The following is a 20,268-nucleotide window of genomic DNA, read 5'->3' on the forward strand; positions in this document are numbered from 1 at the left end:
AGCGTTGCCCAATTGTTGTTGTTAGGCTAACTGGCCTATAGTTTTCTTGCTTTCAGTCTCTCCTTTCTTGTATTGGGGTGTGAAATTTGTGGTTTACCAATCCACTGGGACCTTTCCAGAATTGAGGGAATTTTGGAAGATTACAACCGATGCATCCATTTCGCACACCATCTCTCCTTAGGTCTGCTAAGGCTATTAGTTAGCAAACTGTGTATGTTTTTACATGATGGACTTTTGTCTGCTCAAACTTTATTATCATGGACTTGATAGACTGCTGAGGTTTCCACCCCATCAGTCTGAACTGGATTATTGCACCCAGCTGTTTTGGGGCTGTTTCAAAAGTTGACTGAACAGTTCAGAGTGCAGGAGAGTATGCTAGGAGCAGCACCAGGCACAGCTTAAAAAAAAAGGTGTCAACCCAGTGAAGCTACAACACTGGACTACTTGCATGCCCATCAGCATAAGCAGCACGCAATAGATACCCCATGAACAAATTTTCTTTAAAATCAAAGCTTTGCAGTGCTGCCACATCCAGTTGTGAATGGTGGTGGACAATTAAACAACTACCAGGAGGAGGAAGCTCTACCTATATCCCTGCCCTCAATGGTAGGGGGGAGGGGCACATCAGTGCAAAACACAAGGCTGAAGTATTTGCAATCATCTTTAGCCTGAAGCGCTGAGTGATCCATTTTGGCCTCCTCCCGAGTTCTGCAGCATCACAGATGCCAGTTTTCAGCCAATTCGATTTACTCCACGTGATATCAACAAATGGCTGAAATCACTAATGTCAGGAAGATATAATAATGTTGTTGAAATTTATTGTAAAATAGTGGTATCTATATCTGTGTGCGTGTGTGTCCCTGAGGAAATATGTATAAAGGAGAAAAGGCTATGTGTAAGAGTAGACATTTTTAAGATCTAGCAAATATGAAAAGCCTTCAGCATCTAAGCCTCAAGCTGTCTTCAAAGAACTGAAGTTAAAAAAGCTCACTGTGAATTCAACTGGTTCAGGGTATTGTGTGTCAGCTTTCCTGGGTCTTTTAAAATCTGTGTCTTACTGTTGCCTTAACGAAAGTGTAACTGGGAGTCAGGCTAAGTAGGGGATTTAGAAGTTATTATAGTAGTAATTTATAGACATGTATGTGCTTAAAGATCATTTTTCTTGTTAATAAATGTCTAGTCTCATTTTGTAAAGACCTATAAGACTTGGTGGCCTTATTACTACTGAATTGACATCAAAGCACTATTTGACCATGTGTGGCATCAAGGAGCCTTGGCAAAATTGAAGCCACTGGGAATCAGGAAAAATCTCCACTGGTTGCAGGCATACCTAACACAGAAGAAGATGGTTGTGATTGTTGACGGTCACTCACCTCAGTTGCAAAAAATGTTGCAGCAAGTTGACTCTGCCTGACTATTATGAGTTTCTAAATGTCCTGCTACTGCCTTCTTAATAATGGATTCTAACATCATCCCAGTGACGGATGTTAGACGAACTGGCCTATAGTTTCCTGCTCTCTGTCTCTTTCCTTCCTTGAACAGTGATGTTACATTTGCCATTTTTCAACCCACTGGGACCTTTCTAGAATGTAAGGAATTTTGGAAGATTACCACCAATGCATCCACTCTCTCTGTTGTCATATTTTTAAGACCCAAGAATGCAGGCTTAAAAAGTCCAGGGGACTTGTAAGCCCTTAGTCCCATTTATTTTCCCAGTACTTTTTCTCCAGTGATCGTGATTATTTTTAACTTCCTCCCTCTCTTTTGCACCCTGCTTTTCCACTATTCTCGGGATGCTTTTGTGTCATCTACTATGAAGACAGATACAAGATACTTTTTCAAAGTCTCTGCCATTTCCTTGTTTCTCATTATTAATTCCCTAGTCTCATCATCTAAGAGACTAATGCTTATGTTAGCTGCTCTTTTCCTTTTTATAGACTTGTAGAAGCTTTTGTTGGCTGTTTTTATATTTCTTGCTTGTTTTTTCTCATATTCTAATTTCACCCTTGTTATTTTTTTCATCTTTTGTTGGTTTCTAAAAAATTCCAAATCATCTTGGCTATTACTGACCTTTGCAGCATTGTACATCTTTTCTTTCAGGTTGATGTCATCCTTAACTTCATTTGTTAGCCACAGATAGTATCTTTCTCATTGTTATATTCCATTGAGAAAGAAAGACTCTATGCTAAGAGTTATGAATTATCTTCTTAAATTTCGGTCACTGCATTTTTTTCATGGGATGTGGGTGTCAAGAATGTTCTGGTGAGCTGCTGCCTTGAACTGCTGCTGTCCATGTGGTGCAGGTATACCCACAGTGCAATTAAGAAGAGTGTTTCAGGATTTTGATCCAGCAACAACAAAGGAATGGTGATAAAGTTCCAAGTCAGGATGCTGTGTGGCTTGGAGGGGAGCTTGCAGCTGGTGGTGTTCCCCATGCATCTACTGCCCTTGTCCTTCATGGTGGTAGAGGTTGCAGGTTTGGAAGGCACTGTTGAAGGAGCCTTGGTGTGTTGCTGCAGTGCACCTTGTAGATGCTACTCACCACTGCCATTGTGCATTGGTGTTGGAGAGATTGCATATTGAAGGTGGTGAATGAGATGCCAATCAAGCAGGCTGCTTTGGTCTGGATGGTGTTGAGCCGCTCGAGTGTTGTGGCTTTTGCACTCATCCAGCCAATTGGAGAGTATTCCATCACACTCCTGACTTCTGCCTTGTAGATGATGGACAGATTTTGGGGAGTCAGGAGGTGAGTTACTTGCTGCAAAATTCCTAGGCTCTGACCTGCTCCCAAAGCTACTGTATTTATGTGGCTGGTCCAGTTCAGTTTCTGGAGTTAGTGGTAATCCCCAAGACATTGACAGTGGTGGATTCAGCATTGGCATTCCCATTGAATGTCACGGGGTGATGGTTATATTCTCTCTTGTTGTCAAGTATTACTTGCCACTTGTCAGCCCAAGCTTGAATGTTGCCCAGGCCTTGCTGCATTTGGACACGGCAGCTTCAGTAGCTGAGGAGTCACGAATGGTGCTGAACATCGTGCAACTATCAGCGAGCATAGCCGCTTCTGACCTTATGATGGAGGGAAGATCATTGAAACAGCTGAAGATGGTTGGGCCTAGGGCACTACCCTGAGGAACGCCTGGGACTGAGATGATTGACTTCCAACAACCACAACCATCTTTCTTTGAGCTGGGTATCACTCCAACCAGAGGAGAGTTTTCTCCCTGATTTCCATCGATTTCAGTTTTGCTAAGGCTCCTTTATGCCACAATTGGTCAAATGCTGCTTTGATATCAAGGGCAGCCACTCTCACCTCACCTCTGGAGTGAGTTCAGCTCTTCTGTTCGTGTTTTGACCAAGATTGTAATGAGGACAGGAACTTCTGACCAGCTCTGGCAGAATCCAGAACTCTGTCAGTAAGCAGGTATTGCTGAGCAAGTGCCACTTGATGGTACTGTCGGGCCCCTTCCATCACTTTTCTGATGATCGGGAGTAGGCTGATGGAGCGGTAATTGAGCGGGTTGTATTTGCCCTTCTTCTTGTGAATGGGACGTAGCTGGGCAATTTTCCACAGTGCCGGGTAGATGCCAGTGTTGTAGCTGTACTTGAGCAGCTTAGCTAGCGGAGCAACTGGTTCAGGAGCACAAGTTTTAGGTACAATTGCTGGAATGTTGTCAGTGCTTGTAGCCTTTGCAGCATCCAGTGCCTTCAGCCTTCTTGATCAGAGTGAATCGAATTGACTGAAGACTGGCATCTGTGATGCTGGGGACCTCAGGAGGACGCCTAGATGGATCATCCACGAGACACTTCTGGATAAGGATTGTTGCAAATGCTTCAGCGTTGTCTTTTGCGCTGATGTGCTGGTCTCCCCCATCATTGAGGACGGAGATAGTCGTATAGCCTCCTCCTCCCGTTAGTTGTTCAGTTGTCCACTACCATTCACAACTGGATGTGGCAGGATTGCAGAGCTTCACCCGTTGGTTGTGGGATCTCCTTGCTCTGTCGGTCACATGCTGCTTCCACTGTTTGGGTGCAAGTAGTCTGGTGTTGAGGCTTTACTTGGTTGTCACCTCATTTTTAGGTTTACCCTCCTCCACTCTTCTTTAATCCAGGGCTGATCCCTGGTGTGATGCTAGAGTCCGGGATATGCCAGGCCATGAAGTTAGAGCTTGCAGTTGAATACAGTTCTGCTGCTGATGGGCCAAAGCGCCTCATGGATCCCCAGTTTTGAGTTGGTCAATATGTTTGAAATTCGTCCCATTTAGAATGATGGTAATGCCACACAACACAATAGAGTCAGTGGTGGTGCTACTGCACCACCCTTGGTGATGGACATTGAAGTCCCCAGCCCAGAATACATTCTGTGCCCTTCCCACCCTTAGTGATTCTTACAATAGGTGTTCAAAATGGAGAAGTACTGATTCGTCAACTGAAGGAGGGTGGTAGGTGGTAATCCGCAGAAAGTTTCCTTGTCCAGGTTTGACCTGATGCCATGAGATTTCATGGGGCCCAGACTTGATGTAGAGGACTCCCAGATCAACTCCCTCTTGACTGTACACCACTGTACCGCCACTTCTGGTAAGTTTGGCCTGCCGGTGGGACAAGACCTACCTGGGGTGGTGATGTGATGTGGGACATTATAAGGTATGATTTGGTGCGTATGATTATGTCAGGCTGTTGCTTGTCTAGCCTGTGAAACCACTCTCCCAATTTTGGCACAAGCCCCCAGATGTTAGTAAGGAGGACTTTCCAGGGTTGACAGAGCTGGATTTGCCATTGTTCTTTCCGGTGCCTTTGTCCATCTGGTTTTATTCTGTTTTGACTTTTCTGCCGCAGTTTGGTACAACTGAATGGCTTGCTGGACCATTTCAGAGGGTAGTTGTGGGTCTGGAGTCACATGTCAGCCAGACCAGTTTAGGGCGGCAGTTCCTTCCCTAAAGGACATTAGTGAACCAGATTGTTTTTTACGGCAATTGATAGTTCCATGGCACCGTTACTGAAGACTAGCTTTCAGTTCCAGTTTTTTTGTTAATTAGTTACATTGATTAATTAAATTCAAATTCCACCAGCTTCCATGGTGGAATTTAAACTGGTCCTCGGGGCATCAGCCTGGGTCTCTAGATTACTAGTCCAGTGACGTTACCACCATATCTTAGAACAGCATGATCTGGTGCCAACCACAGAGCAGGCTATACTAAACTTGGTATTGCGCAACAAGATGCGATTAGTTAATGGTCTCATAGTGAAGGCACCCCGAGGTAGCAGCAACCATAATATGTGTGAATTTTACATTCAGTTTGAGGGAGAGGGGAGTGGGTCCGAGACTATACTTTAAACTTGAATAAGGGCAATTATGGGGGCATGAAAGCAGAGCTGGCTAAAGATAATTGGCAAATTAGGTTAAGGGTTAGGTCAATGGAGATTCAGCGACAAACATTTAAGGGGATGTTTCAGAATACACAGATTAGATACATTCCAACGAGTAAGAAAAAGCCCAAGGGATGGACATTTCATCCATGGTTAACTATAAAGGTTAAAGATGGTATCAGACTTAAAGACAAAGTATATAATTGTGCAAAGATATGTGGAAGGCCAGAAGATTGGACAGAATATAAGGAACAGCAAAGGATGACTAAATGATTGGATGACTAAATGATTAATAAGGAGGGAAAAATTAGAGTACAAGAGAAAGCTAGCCAAAAATATAAAAACGGGTAGTACGAGTTTCTATAAATATTTTAAGAAGAAATGAATTAAGAAAGTTAGTGTTGGTCCTATGGAAAGTGAGTCTGGAGAATCGATAATGGAAAACAAGGAAATGGCAATGAATTGAACAGGTATTTTGCATCAGCCTTCACAATAGAGGATACAAGTAATATCCCAGAAGCAGCTCTAAATCAGGAAATGAAAGGGAGGGTGGAACTTGGGAAAATTGCAATCACCAGAGAAGTGATACTGAGTAAATTGTTGGAGCTGCGGGCTGACAAAAGCCCAGGTCCTGATGGACTTCATCCTAGGGTCTTAAAAGAAGTGACTAGTGAGATAGTTGATGCATTGTTCTTAATTTTCAGCAATTCCCTAGATTCGGGTAAAGTTCCATGAGATTGGATGATAGCAAATGTAACTCCATTATTCAAAAAGGGAAAGAGACAAAACGGGAAACTACAGGCCAGTTAGCTTAACATCTGTCACAGGGAAAATGTTAGAAGCAATTATTAAAGAAGCTGTAGCTGAGCACTTGGATAAGTTCAGGGTAATTAGGCAGAGTCAACATGGTTTTATTTAAGAGAAATGATGTTTAACCAACTTACTGGAGTTCTTTGAGGGAGTAACGTGCTGTGGATAAAGGGGAACCGGTGGATGTACTGTACTTAGATTTCCAGAAGGCATTTGAAAAGGTGCCACATCAAAGGTTATTATGGTAAATAAAAGCTCTTGGTATCGGGGGTAACATATTAACATGGATAAAAGAGTGGCTGGCTAACAGGAAATGGAGAGTAGGCATAAATGGGTCTTTTTCAGGTTGGCAAGATTTAACGAGTGCTGTGCCACAAGGATCAGTGCTGGGGCCTCAATTGTTTACAATTTGTATAAACGACTTGAATGAAGGGATGGATGGGATGGTTGCCCAACTTGCTGATACAAAGATAGGTAGGAAAGTAATTTGTGAAGAGGACATGAGGCTAAAAACAGATACAAATAGGTTAAGTGAATGGGCAAAGATCTGGCAGATGGAGTATAATGTGGGAAAATGTGAAATTGTCCATTTTGGCTGGAAGAGTAAAAGAGAGGCATATTACCTAAATGATGAGAGATTGCAGAGCTCTAAGATGCAGAGGGATCTAGGTGCCTTAGCGCATGAATCGCAAAAGTGTAGTATGCAGGTAGAGCAAGTAATTAGGAAGGCTAAAAGAATGTTATCATTTATTGCGAGGGGAATTGAATATAAAAGGGAGGTTATGCTTCAGTTATTCAGAGCACTCGTGGGACCACATCTAGAGCACTGTATACTGTATTGGTCACCATTTTTTAGGAAGGATGTAAAAGCGTTTGAAGCAATTCAGAGAAGATTTCCCAGGCTAATACCTGGAATGGGTGGGTTGTCTTATGAGGAAATGTTTTACAGGCTAGGCTTCCACCCACTGGAGTATAGAGCAATGAGAGACGACTTGATTGAAACACGAAAGATCCTGCGGGGACTTGACAGGTGGGTGTGGAGAGGATGCTTCCCGTTGTGGGAGAAGTTAGAACTATGGGCCACTATTTGAAAATAAGGGGTCGTCCATTTAAAACTAAGATGAGGTGAAATTTTTTTCTTCAGGGTCATGAGTCTTTGGAACTCTCTTCCTGAAAAGGCGGTGGAAGCAGAGTCTTTGAATATTTTTAAGGTAGAGGTGGATAGGTTATCGGAGGTAGGCGGAATGCAGATTTCAGATTACTGTCAGATCAGCCATGATCTTAAATGGCGGAACAGGCTCAAGGGGCCAAATGGCCTACTCCTACTCCTTGTCCATATGTTCGTACTATGGCATTGTCTTTTTTTTTTGTGTATCTAAAACTCTGGAGTTGCATCTGAATCTAAAACCTTCTGACCTGACACTGCTGCCACTTGAGAACAATTCTTGCTTCACATTACTTTTAAAAGTGCCAATCCAAAGCCACATTGTTCTGGGTTTAATGGAAAGTGCAAGGGATCGTTGCCATAAATCTGTAAACCAATTTTCTTTGTTGTCTATCATCTGCTGATTACTTCATCAATTCAGCTGTCTTGCAGATAAGCAGCTGTTTTTAAGCCCCTGACCACAGGAAGAAGAGTCACCTGAGACCTTAGCTTTAAGTGGCCTTTAACTTTTTGGCTTAAAGAAACAATGACCTGTATTTTATTCATTTCTGTCATTTGAGAATATTGAGAGCATGTACTTAAGTTTTTATCATTTACTGTAGTTACATTGTTTAGTAGTCAAGATGCATAAAATGGAGTTTGAAATAGAATAACCAAAATTTCAAATGACTTTTATATGATTTGTTCAGATTATTGCACTAAATTGCCATTGTGGTTTATTTTGATGGCATCAAATGTGCACCTAACCTCCAATAGCAGTTTTTGAAGCAACCTTGTTAAAGCCTGACACTGTACAATGTCAGATTCCAATCACCACATGAGAAAAGTCAAGGATGAAAAATGGACATTTTGGCCATAGAAATTCTTCCCTCTAGCAATTTTATTCATTATAATCTTAACTTTTCATTAATTTGGTATTTTTGGTCCTAATTTCAAATAGTATTTTTATCTATGCCATTAAAAAAATTTGTACACCTAACAAAAGCCTCCCCTTCACCCCCACCTTTTTTAAACTGTAGAGCTTGGGTTTGTTGAACTCTACTTTTTTGTAAAGTATGTTTTCAGAGCCCTCAGCCATAATGAGATACTGACTTGCTGCAAGCGCCATCAGAACATTTGGGCAGTGTCCCTGTGATTTTTTTGTAAACAATGCTTTCTGTAGGTGGGAGAGAATCTAACCTTGTAAGTTGTCCCCTTTTGCTCTTTCCTCTCTCCCTTCTCCAATGCTTGTACATAAATTTGAGGCCTATTGACCAGAGTGGTCTGGCTGAATCACATTGTAAATCCTTACCATGGAATCATTCTCAGAAGACTGTGTGGTTATTAATCTGATTTGGTTCTTTTTGCATTTAAACTTGCTTTAGCAATGAAGGTCTGATCGGGCTGTAAGATCAATGTGCAAAGTATTGAAGTGCAGCTACTTTAACTAAATCACAAACTTGAGGTGAACCATAATGGTGTAGAATCTAAGTAGCATCTCCAACTTGTAAAAAAAACTTTTTGTGGCATTTAATAGGTACAGCAGCAATTTGATCCAAATCCCTACAAATAAGTTATTGGCAACTGTCTATTGAATTATAAACTCCAAAAATCTCAACCCACTCTAACTGGAATAGCTAATATTAATTGAAAGTGGCAGATGCATGTTGCAAGCTTGGAGATCTTATTCTGATATTGTTCAAGTTTACAATACGGTATAAGGAGATAAAGCTAAAATATGATCTTCAAGGTGCATGGAGTAATATTATAAGCTGTTCAAATCTAATTGAAATTTATGTTTTTAATTTCATGGCTAAGTATATATTTTGCTTAGAGCTAATATTGGAAAGTTTGTAATTGAAGATTATTTCAAAGATAACCAGAGTTGGTTTTAAGGAGTCTTTTCTTATGTAACTGGAATAGCACTGTAATTGCCTTTTTAAAGAAACTGAAAGATACAAACATGTAATATACTAATAATTTGCTATGTGTCAACCTGCAACATTAATCTGAGATTATTACCTCTTGTTTTCTTTCATCTTTTAAAGCAGTCTTGGCTTAACTGATGAGGGGTAAGTGTCATTGATGTGTTTGTATAACAGCTGAGCTTGGCATTTTACAGCCTCATAAATAGCTTCATTCAGTGTCAATGCTTTGTGTGCTTCTCATTTGCTTGGGATTTCATTTAAAGTGTGTTCAATCAAGACATGAAAGTACACTGTTTTACCTGCACTCATGTTTAGTGTTTTATCTACCATGATGGCATTTTTCCATTTCCCACAACTGGTGCTCTGAGTGACCTTGTCAACCCAGGAGTCATTTTTTGCCTAATTAGTATTGCACATTAAACATCGCAAAAATAATGCAGGATGTACTTGATGTAATTCTGATCATACTTTTCATTGACCTAACCACTTTAAATTTTGATCTCAGTTGCTGAGCTCAATACCAATGCTTTCGAAATTGTCTCAGCTTCATCTTGCCATTCTGCTATTCACTAACAAATTTGTGCAATCAACATTAATCTCTGCTCCAAAGCTGGAGATGTTTTTCTTGTAGGATCTTAGTATTTTAAATCAAAGCAGTTGTTTGCAAACAGTTATGGGACTGAAGTAGTTTCAGATTGGAATAGTACTGAATTGGCTTAGTTTGAAGGATACAGTGCAAGTCTCAACGAATGATCATTAGTCCACCAATATACAGTCTGCTGGTCTACCAAGTTTACTATTATTCAGCCTCTTTGCATCAAAGCTTATTCTGAGTATGGTTTGGATTGAGAAATCATATCTATTTCATTGCAAGTCTATAGAAAGTAGTTAGTAACCGTTTTATTGTGAAAGAATATTTGTGAAATTCTCAAAAACCATTTTGTATCCAAAAGGATGAATCAGATTGTAGAAAGAGCTGAATATTTGTTTGTGCACCACGATTTGTGATAATTCTCAATATGTTTTGCTCAAGCCTTTGGTATAGTAAACAACCCTAGACAAGGTAGCTATATTTTCACTTGTATCATAGAAGTACACTATTGCTTTGACATTCAAGCCCAATTTTGATTAAACTAGAATCCATTATGACAAATTGATTCAACTTGTATTTTAATTCTCTTGTTTTGCACAGGTGTAGCGTCTTAGATGGATACTTGTCTATCCTAACATGCTGTGCATAACGTAACTTAATGCAGTATGCCTAATAGTGAAACTTCAGCTATCACTTAAATATAGGATGACATGAATAATAGGTCCCATACTTAAGTGCTTCATTCAAAGGCATCTCACTGCCATGTAAATGCAAGCTTCTTGTCAAACCTAAATTGTGTGTTTTTCATCAGAATATGAATTGTACGTGCTCATGTTTGTACCTTGTGATTTATCATTTTTAAAAAAGTTGTTTGATGCAGAATTACTCCCAAGAACCTAGGCTAATTTTCATTGGTTTTATATATAACTACATAGGATGTGCATTGTGAAACAGGTCACTGAGCCCAGCTGGTCCATGCCAATATTTATGTTCCGTATGAGCCTCCTCCCAATCTCATCATTTAATCATCTGATATGATCAGCATAACTCTGTTCTCTTCTCCATCACATGTTTATCAAGCTTCTCCTTAAAAACATCTCTGCCATTCACCACAACTATTCCTTGTGGTAGTGAGTTCTATATTTCAACCATTGTCTGGATAAAGAAGTTTAGGGAAGGAACCCTTATTGGATTTATTAGTGACTATCATATACTTATGACCCAGTATCTTTGCACATGTTGAACAACCTTTACTCTGCAGTAAAACAGAATTCTATCTCCCTTTCCCCAATGGTTTTGTAGGTGGAATTCTAGGAAACTTCCATTTTTGCAGAAGTAATAAATCAGTTTGCATCAGACAAGCTTAAAACAGTCTTTGCTTTTTAATAGCAGCGCATCTTTGAACTGAATGTGGATAGTCACTTCTGTAAGTGTTGGGTTTTGCTTTAGATCTGTGGGTAGTCTGAATATTGCAGGCGGGGGCGGTGGTGTGCAGGGATGCATCCTTTTTGTTTGTTGAGAAATATATTAAATAAATGCTGTATCATCTGTAGAAATTGTGCCATGGGCTAGAAAATCTTTTCAGTGTGAAGACCAATTTTTATCTTAAAATTCATTGTATGATTTCAGAAAAGAATACCCAGCCGATATTCAAAGGGTTCCAGTGGACAGTATTATTTTAATGGAGTCTGATGGAAGAGGTGAGCCTGAGTAGTTCAAGGCTGATTTATGTTTTCGTGTTTCTGTCTTGATGGTCTTATCATTTCTGTGGTCACCGCACAACTACATTCAGTTAAAGGTCAGTAGATGGATGGATGAGACTAGTTACATGACGTTAAACAGGCAAACACTATCTGTGGAGTGGCTAAAATAAAAAAACAAAAATGCTGGAAATACTCAGCAGGACAGGCAGCATCTGTGGAGAGAAAAACAGTTAGTGTTTCAGGTCTGTGACCTTTCAGGCCTGGACTGGCTGATCTGCTCCAGGTTAAAGTAGTGTTGAGTGCAAATGTGCTATGACACTCACTGCAGATCAAATTGGTGCTGTGATTCAGAGTTATGTTCTCAAAACTGATATTGCAGGTATGCATCTTAAATAATTTATTTTTGTAAGCATACTACAAATTTAATGATCTTTTTGTATTAAGCGTATTGCCAATTTCATAAGCTCTTTACAGAGAGAGATCTTTGCTTTTTTGTTAGATGTAGACTCTCCAGAATTAGAAGAACAGATGTATTCCATACCAAATATCAAAAGACGTGTTTTGACGAAACGACCAAGAGAAGGATTAACACCAGCATTGCAGGAATCAACAACCCTTGAAGCTTCTGTTCCACAAAGTCCGACACATACTGAGGTAGGCACTAGAGATTTTATTTCCGGATATGTAGAGATTGATGGTGCTACAGCTATAAATGAAAGAGAATGTAGTGAAGTCTATTGCTAATGGGAAGGACAGGGTTGATTTTTTTTTTGATGCAGTTGGGATATTTCAGCAACTGCCAAATAATTTTGGGGATAAATCAGTGGCAGTTGATATAATTAATCTGTTTATTTTGCGATATGTTAATCTGGGCTCCGTATTCTGATGTGTGCTGCCAGTTGTCTCTGTTAGCGGTACCTCTACAGAATATCAATTTAAAAAAACACTGCACTTCATGAGGAAGTATTAATCATGCAGAGAGTATTCTCAAGTATGCACTGTGTGAGATCATTTGCAGAGGTTACTTGTTTTATTAAAAAAGCAAGCTTTCCAATTGGTGCAGGTAGTAGTTCAAGTTGATGGGAATTGGGGTGCAAGTCTGGTTGAAATATTCAAAGCAGGTGAGACCTAACTTTCTGCCAGTACTACAAGAACATAAGAAATAGGAGCAGGCGTAGAGCATACAGCCCATTGAACCTGCTCTACCACTCAATATCATAGCTTCAACTCCACATTGATGCTCATTCCCCACTCCTAAAGTGAAGTGGTCAATTAGGTTATAGTTGCAATTAGTGCCTCTAACCATGTGATTTGGAACAGCAGTATTAAAATCTGTAGCTATGAGAAAACATTAGTTTTCTCCCCAGGACCATCTCGACTGAAGTTTCTCAGGGATTCCTATTCCCAAATTACATCAATACCTGTTTTGCCAGCTTGCATTCCAATTCCCAGATAACATTAATACAGGTTTTGCCAGCTTGCATCCAATCTTTTTTGGCCCTGGATACAAATCACAGCCCCTGTTCTCCCTCCTCTTCGAACCCTGTCCCCATAAGCTTCATGTACACTCGCAATTTCTTATCTTCTCTCCACCCTATAGTGCCCTGCATGCAACATGATCTCGTGGTACAAAGTAAATAGGCATTCTTCTTGATCTTGGTAGTGATTCAATTTCAAGAAATAAACTGATTTCGTATCCTTGATTTGGCTCTGTGCCTTGAATAGTTTTCTAAGCAGTTTTAAAAACCGCTCAGTGAACATGTGTTCTTGTTGATTATTTCTACAAGGCAAATGTCAAGAAAGCCTACTGTATGGTGTGTGTATATTTCATTATAAATTTTCAAATTATGCAGTTGCCTTTTTAATATTATATGTATTTAACCATGTAGACACACATGCTCAATGGTAGACTTTCATTCAGAATGCTGGTACTGATTTTTTTAAATTACAAAACTGGACCTGAAATTGCCTGGCACCTGGGCAGAAAATTATTCTCTAGACCTTGCACCATGTTCCCTTTGCTATGCAAGCAATGAGAATGTGATATCATCAAGCTTAGTTACATTGTGTATTGATATTTGAACTGAGTAAATTTTGTCAGATCACTGGTAGGCAGTTTTAGAAAAATGCTTTGGAATAAACAAAAGACAAAAATATGAAACTCAATGTCTGTAATTATAGCCATAAGTTAAAGCAGAAAATGGTGGAAACATGGCAGGCCCATCAACATCTGAAAAGAGGAACACAGGTTCATGTTTGGCTGGAAGCTGTTTATCAGTAAATAGTAAATCTGTTAAACTGGCATTTCAAGTCAAACAAGGAGGGGTGGTGGTATAGTGGTAATGTCACCAGACTAACAATTCAGAGGCCCAGGCTAATGCTCTGGAGGCATGATTCAAATCCCACCATAGCAGCTGGTGGAATTTGCATTTAGTTAATAAATCTAGAATTTTTTTAAAAAGCTATTCTCGATAATTGTGGACCATGAAACCATTGATTGTTGTAAAAACCCATCTGGTTCACTAATATTCTTTAGGGAAGGAAATTTGCCATCCCTACCTAGTCTGGCCTACATGTGACTCCAGATATACTGCAATGTGGTTGACTCTGAAACGGTCTAGCAAGCCACACAGTTGTATCAAACACTACAAAATTCACAAAAGGAAGGAAACCAGATGGAAAACCCGGCATCGATCTAGGCACCAGTAATGAAAATGGCAGTCCTGTCAACCCTGCAAAGTCCTCCTAAGTAACATCTGGAGGCTTGTGCCAAAACTGGGAGAGCTGCCTCACAGATGAGTCAAGTAACAGCCTGACATAGTCGTTCTCACTGAATCATAGCTTAACAGACCATATCCTAGACATCACCATTCCTGGGTGGAATTCCAGGCAGGAGGTGGCAGCACAGTGGTATATAGTCCGGTGGGAATTGCCCTGAGCTATCAATATCGACTCTGGACTGCATGTAGTCTCACGGAATCAGGTCAAGCATGGGCAAGGAAACCTCCTGCTGATTACCACCTACTGTCCCCCCTCAGCCGATGAATTAGTACTCCTCCATGTTGAACACCATTTGGAGGAAGCACTGAGGGTGGCAAGGACACAGAATGTACTCTGGGTGGGGACTTCAATGTCCATCACCAAGAGTGGCTTAGTAGCACCACAACTGACTGAGCTGGCCTGGTCTTGAAGAAAATAGCTACTAAACTGGGCCTGAGGCAAGTAATGAGGGAGCCAAAAAGTGGGCAAAACCAACTTGCCCTCTTCACCAATTTATCTGTTGCAGATACACCTGTCCATGACAGAATTGGTAGGAGTGACTCCACTACCACGAGGCTAAATGGGATAGGTTTCAAACAGATCTAGTAACTCAAAACTGGGCATCCATGAATACAGGCCATCAGCAGCAGCAACCACAATCTGTAATTTCATGGCCCTGCATGTCCCCCACTTAGCATTACCATCAAACTAGGGGATCAACCCTGGTTCAATGAAGAATGCAGGAGGGCATACCAGGAGCTGCACCAGGCATACTGAAAATGAGGTGCCAATCTGGTGAAGCCTCAACACAAGATTACTTGCATGCCAAACAGTGAAAGCAACATTCGATAGATAGAGCTAGCGATCCCGCATAAGCAATGGATCAGACCTCAGCTCTGCAGTCCTGCCCCATTCAGTCATGAATGGTGCTGGATAATTAAACAACTCATTTGAGGAGACGGCTTCACAAATATCCCCATCCTCAATGATGAGGGAGACCAGCACATCAGCGCAAAAGACAAGGCTGAAGCATTTGCAACAATCTTCAGCCAGAAGTGCCAAGCGGATGATCCATTTTGGCCACCTCCCAAGATCTCCAGCACAGATGTCAGTTTCCAGCCAGTTTAATTCACTCCACGTGATATCAAGAAACGGCTGTAGGCACCGGATACTGCAAAGGAAGCTGACAACATCCCAGCAATAGTATTGGAGACCTGTGCTTCAGAATTAGCCGTGCCCCTAGCCAAGCTGTTCCAGTACAGTTACAACGTTGGCATCTACCCGGCAATGTGGAAAACTGCCACATATGCCCTGTCTACAAAATGCAGGCCAAACCCAAATAGGCCAATTACTGTTCCATCAGCCTACTCTCAATCATCAACAAAACTATGGAAGGTGTCATAAACAGTGCTAGCAAGCAGCACTTAGTCAGAAACAACCTGCTCATTGACACTCAGTTTGGGTTCTGCTGGGACCACTCAGCTCCTGTCCTCATTATAGCCTTAGTCCAAACATGGACAAAAGAGCTGAACTCAAGAGGTGAGGTAAGAGTGACTGCCCTGGCCATTGAGGCAGCATTTGATGAAGTATGGTATCAAGGAGCCCTAGCAAAACTGGATTCAATGGGAATGAGGGGGAAAACTCTCCACTGATTGGAGCCATACCTATCACAAAGGAGGATGGTTGTGGTTGTTGGAGGTCAATGATCTCAGTCCCAGGACATCACTGCAGAAGTTCCTCAGGGTAGTGCCCTAGGCCCAACCATCTTAACTGCTTCATCAATGACCTTCCCTCCATCATAAGATCAGAAGTGGGGATGTTTATGTTCAGCAACATACACAACTCCTCAGATACTGAAACAGTCTGTACCCATTTGCAGCAATATCTGGATAATATCCGGGCTTGGGCTGATAAGTCGCAGGTAACATTTGTGCCACACAAGTACCAGGCAATGACCACCTACAATAAGATAGAATCCAACCACATGTCCTTGACATTCAATGGCATTACCACCACTGAATCCCCTACTATCAACATCCTAGGGATTACCATTGACCAGAAACTGAACTGGACCAGCCATATAAATACTGTGGCTACATGAGCAGGTCAGAAGCTCAGAATCCTGCAGCAAGTAATTCACCTCCTGACTCCCCAACGCCTGTCCACCATCTACAAGGCACAAGTCAAGAGTGCGATGGAATACTCCTCACTTGCCTAGGTGCGTGCAGCTCCAGTAACACTCAAGAAACTCAAAGTCGTGCAGGCCTAAGCAGCCTGCTTGTTTGGCACCCCATCCAACATCTAGAGCATTCACTCCTTCCACCACTGATGCACAGTGGCAGCTGTCTACCAGCCAGATGCACTTCAACAACTCAACAAGGCTCCTTCAACACCTTCCAAACTCGTGACCTCTACCACCAGAAGGACAAAGGCAGCAGATGCAGTCAAACATCACCACCTGCAAATTCTCCTCCAAGCCACGCACCATCCTGATTTGGAAATATATCACCGTTCCTTCACTGTTTCTGGGTCAAAATCCTGGAACTTCCTCCTAACAACACTTTGGATGTACCCACATCACGTGAACGGCAGTGGTTCAAGAAGGCGGCTAACCACCACCTTTTCGAGGGCAATTGAGGATGGGCAATATAAATGCTGGCCTAGCCAGTGACACCCTCATCCCATGAAAGAAAAAAAACAAGCACTCAAACCATCTTCCTGAGACATTGGCTTTCTCTTCTCCTTCAGATGCTGATTGATCGGAACATTTCCAGCACTTTTTGTTACAATTTGATTTCCGGTATGTGTGTTTTTTTTCCTCTTTACCATCATTGTGTAATTGTTTTCAATGCAATAAGATCTTTTATACCTTTCAAACCTCACCAAAAAACCAAAGCAAGATTCCATGAATGCTGGAAACCTGAAATATTACAGAAATTGCTGGAAACATTTAATAGTTCAGGCAGCATCTGAAACAGAGGTCAATGACTTATCAGAACTGGAAGAAGTTGGTGATTTAAAGGTTTATAACCTTGTACAGAACCAGGAAAAAGTACAAGTCAATATGGATGGGTGATGCTGGTAATGCTTTTGCATTTTACACCTTCTTTGATCCCATTCTTTATGTCCTTGTTCCATTTCCATTCCCTTTTTTGCTTAACACCATCATTATTTTTGTCATTTAGCCACTTTGACCCTCCAAGCTAACACACACATTCCTCTTTGTCCTTTCCTCCTCTCCCCTGCCTCCCCTATTCTATATAATACTTGTTTATAAATTGTAAACATGAACTATTTATTTTTCAAAAAAAAGTTTCTTTCACCACAGATGCTGCCTGACCTGCTGAGTGTTATCAGCATTTTCTGTTTTTGTTAAAGACTCAAAGACTTTGCATTTAAAGAACGCTTTTCACATCTTCGGTCTGGCTTTTGTCTGTTACCTTGGTAAATTCCAGATTTAGGACTGTGAGGGAGAAAGGAGTGTGAGATGTTTCTACAGTACAAATATTAGGATTTTTGTAAAAATATTTTAGTCTTGTTTTCCAAATTTCAGGGGCAGACACTCGATGAATTCTTCAGTATATGTAAAAATTGTGGCAGAAAAAGCGAAGACCATACAAAATGTGAAAATTGTAGAAAGCCAATACCCAAGGATGCAATAAGACGACCCAAACAAGTTTCAGATTCTGCATATGTTGGAACACCTCAACCACGTCCATCTATTCATGCAACGCAAGCTGAGGGCAGCATGGGTGTCAATGCCAAAACATTTTACAACAAGCCTTCTCTTGATATTATATTGACTACAGTACCCACTGCTAAACTGTATTCTGCCAGGAGCAACCTTTTACAAACTAATGGCAGCATAGGCTTCATGGGACGTACTGTTGTGTATGGAGCTGGACGGATGGACTCCAGGAAGCCTGCAATAAATGACCCCAGTAAGTATGGACATTTTCAGTGGCTTTGTGTTATCCACAGCAGAAATGTAAGGGAGTGTTCCAGATGTGGTGCATAGTGTGGCATTTTACATGGCAATACAGAATGGCAGGAATGTTGGTGTTGGCCACCATTAAACTTAGTCGACGGTAAAACCAAAAATATAAGCAAATGATATTTTGAAAATGGTTGCATATAGTGACACAATGAAGATGGTTGGGTAATCTCCCGTTAACCAGGTCTGAAGACTGCACTGCTGTAAATGACTGGGATTGATTATACACACAATTTGTAATATGTGACTATCCTCCGATTAATTCTGTTTTGCTGACGGATCAGTCCTGTTGTACTTTGGAGACTTTATATTTGCGGAGTAAGTAAATTCCCTTTACTGTAGATTGAGTAAATGAAAACCCTAACTGTGTCCACCCCCATATCATTGGCTGACATAGTGGTGACAATATCCATTTTTTTTTTAAAATAGGAAGTCCTCATCTTCTCAACAGTATCTCTTAGTTAAAACAGAAACTGCTGGAAAAACCCAGCAGATCTGGCAGAGAGAGAAAAACAGAGTTAATGTTTCAAGTCCAATCTGACTCTTCTTTGGAACTGAAGAGAGATAGCAATGTGATGGGTTTTATACTATTGAGAAAGGGGGGAGGGACAGGTGGAGCAAAAGGGGAGGGCAGGGGAGATTAAATGACAAAGATGTCATGGAACACAAGGCAAAGGAAGTGCTAGTGATAGTATTAAAGACACAAACCATTGGTCCAGAGTAGATGTTAAAAGCAGAATAAAGGTCAGCACTGTCTGAAAGCAAAACATCAGAATTACAGACTGGCATTTGGGGGAAATAATTCAAAATGGAGGCAGAGTTCATAGTCTAAAGTTGTTGAACTTAATGTTGACTCCAGAAGGCTGTATAGTGCCTTATCGGATGATGAGGTGCTGTTCCTCCAGCTTGCATTGGGCTTCAGTGGAACATTGTAGCAGGCCAAGGACTGAAATGTGAGCCTGAGAGCAAGATGAAGAATTGAAATGGCAAGCGACTGGAGATGAGGGCCATGCTTGGGGACTGAGTGAAAGTGTTCCGCAAAGTGGTCACCCAGATGGTGTTTGAAATTCCCAGTGTAGAGGAGACCGCATTGTAAGCAGGGAATACAGTACTAAATTAAAAGTACACATAAATCGCTGCTTTACCCTGTTTGGGGCCTTAGGGAGGAGGTAATAAGGCAGGTGTTAAATCTCCTGCGATTTCATAGGAAGGGGATGAGGCATTCGATTTGATAGAGGAGTGGATGAGAATGTTGCAGAGGGAATGCCTCCCTCCACATGCTGACCAGGGAGGGGAAGGGAAGATGTGTTTGATGGCCTCGTGCTGGAGCTGGCGGAAATGATGGAAGGTAATCCTTTGAATAAGGAGACTGGTGGGGTGGAAAGTGAGGACAAGGAGAACCCTATCATGGTTCTGGGAGGGAGGGGAAGGAGTGAGGGCAGAAGTGCAGGAAATGAGCCAGATACAGTTAAAGACCCTGTCAACCACAGTTGGGGGAGGGAATCCTCGATTGAGGAAAAAGGAAGACCTGTCAGAGGTGCCGTTATGGAAGGTAGCGTCAGAACAGGTGCGACGGAAATGGAGAATCTTGGAGAATGAAATGGAGCCCTTACAGGAAGTAGTGTGTGAGGAGGTGTAGTTGAGGTAGCTGTGGGAGTCGGTGGGCTTCTAATAAATATAAGTGGACAGTCTGTCCCAAATGGCAATAGAGAAGTCAAAGAAGGAAAGGGACATGTTGGAGATGGACCCTGTGAAGTTCAGAGAAGGTTAAAACTTGGAAGAAAAATTGATGAATTTTTCCAGTTCCAGTCAAGAGCATGAAGCGGCACCAATACAGTCATCCGTGTACTGGAGAAAAGAGTTTTGGGAGGAGGCCTGAGTAGGACTGGAATAAGGCATGTTCCATGTACCCCACAAAAAGACAGACCTAACTAGAGCCCGTATAGGTACCCATAGCAACACCTTTTATT

The 20,268-nt window shown here is 41.4% G+C and overlaps 1 protein-coding gene across 9 annotated transcripts in view; it reads left to right on the top strand.

Moving 5' to 3' along the window:
- senp6a (SUMO specific peptidase 6a) overlaps positions 1-20,268 on the top strand; it is a 179,114-nt gene that overhangs the window by 83,603 nt on the left and 75,243 nt on the right. For 3 of the 9 annotated variants that reach the window (XR_005941294.1, XM_041173372.1, XM_041173401.1), the window contains 4 exons: positions 9,370-9,393; positions 11,471-11,541; positions 12,044-12,198; positions 17,858-18,245. Coding sequence is in view for 8 of the 9 variants with exons in the window: in XM_041173372.1 (XP_041029306.1) it covers positions 9,370-9,393; positions 11,471-11,541; positions 12,044-12,198; positions 17,858-18,245 (638 nt within the window). In the remaining variant the exon portion in view is untranslated. Of the gene's footprint in view, positions 1-9,369; positions 9,394-11,470; positions 11,640-12,043; positions 12,199-17,857; positions 18,246-20,268 lie in introns of those variants that run through there. The other 6 variants (XM_041173392.1, XM_041173419.1, XM_041173382.1 and 3 more) reach the window with 4 other exon arrangements.

This window comes from Carcharodon carcharias, chromosome 2 (genome assembly GCF_017639515.1).
Source record: "Carcharodon carcharias isolate sCarCar2 chromosome 2, sCarCar2.pri, whole genome shotgun sequence".
NCBI classification, from domain to species: Eukaryota; Metazoa; Chordata; class Chondrichthyes; order Lamniformes; family Lamnidae; genus Carcharodon; species Carcharodon carcharias.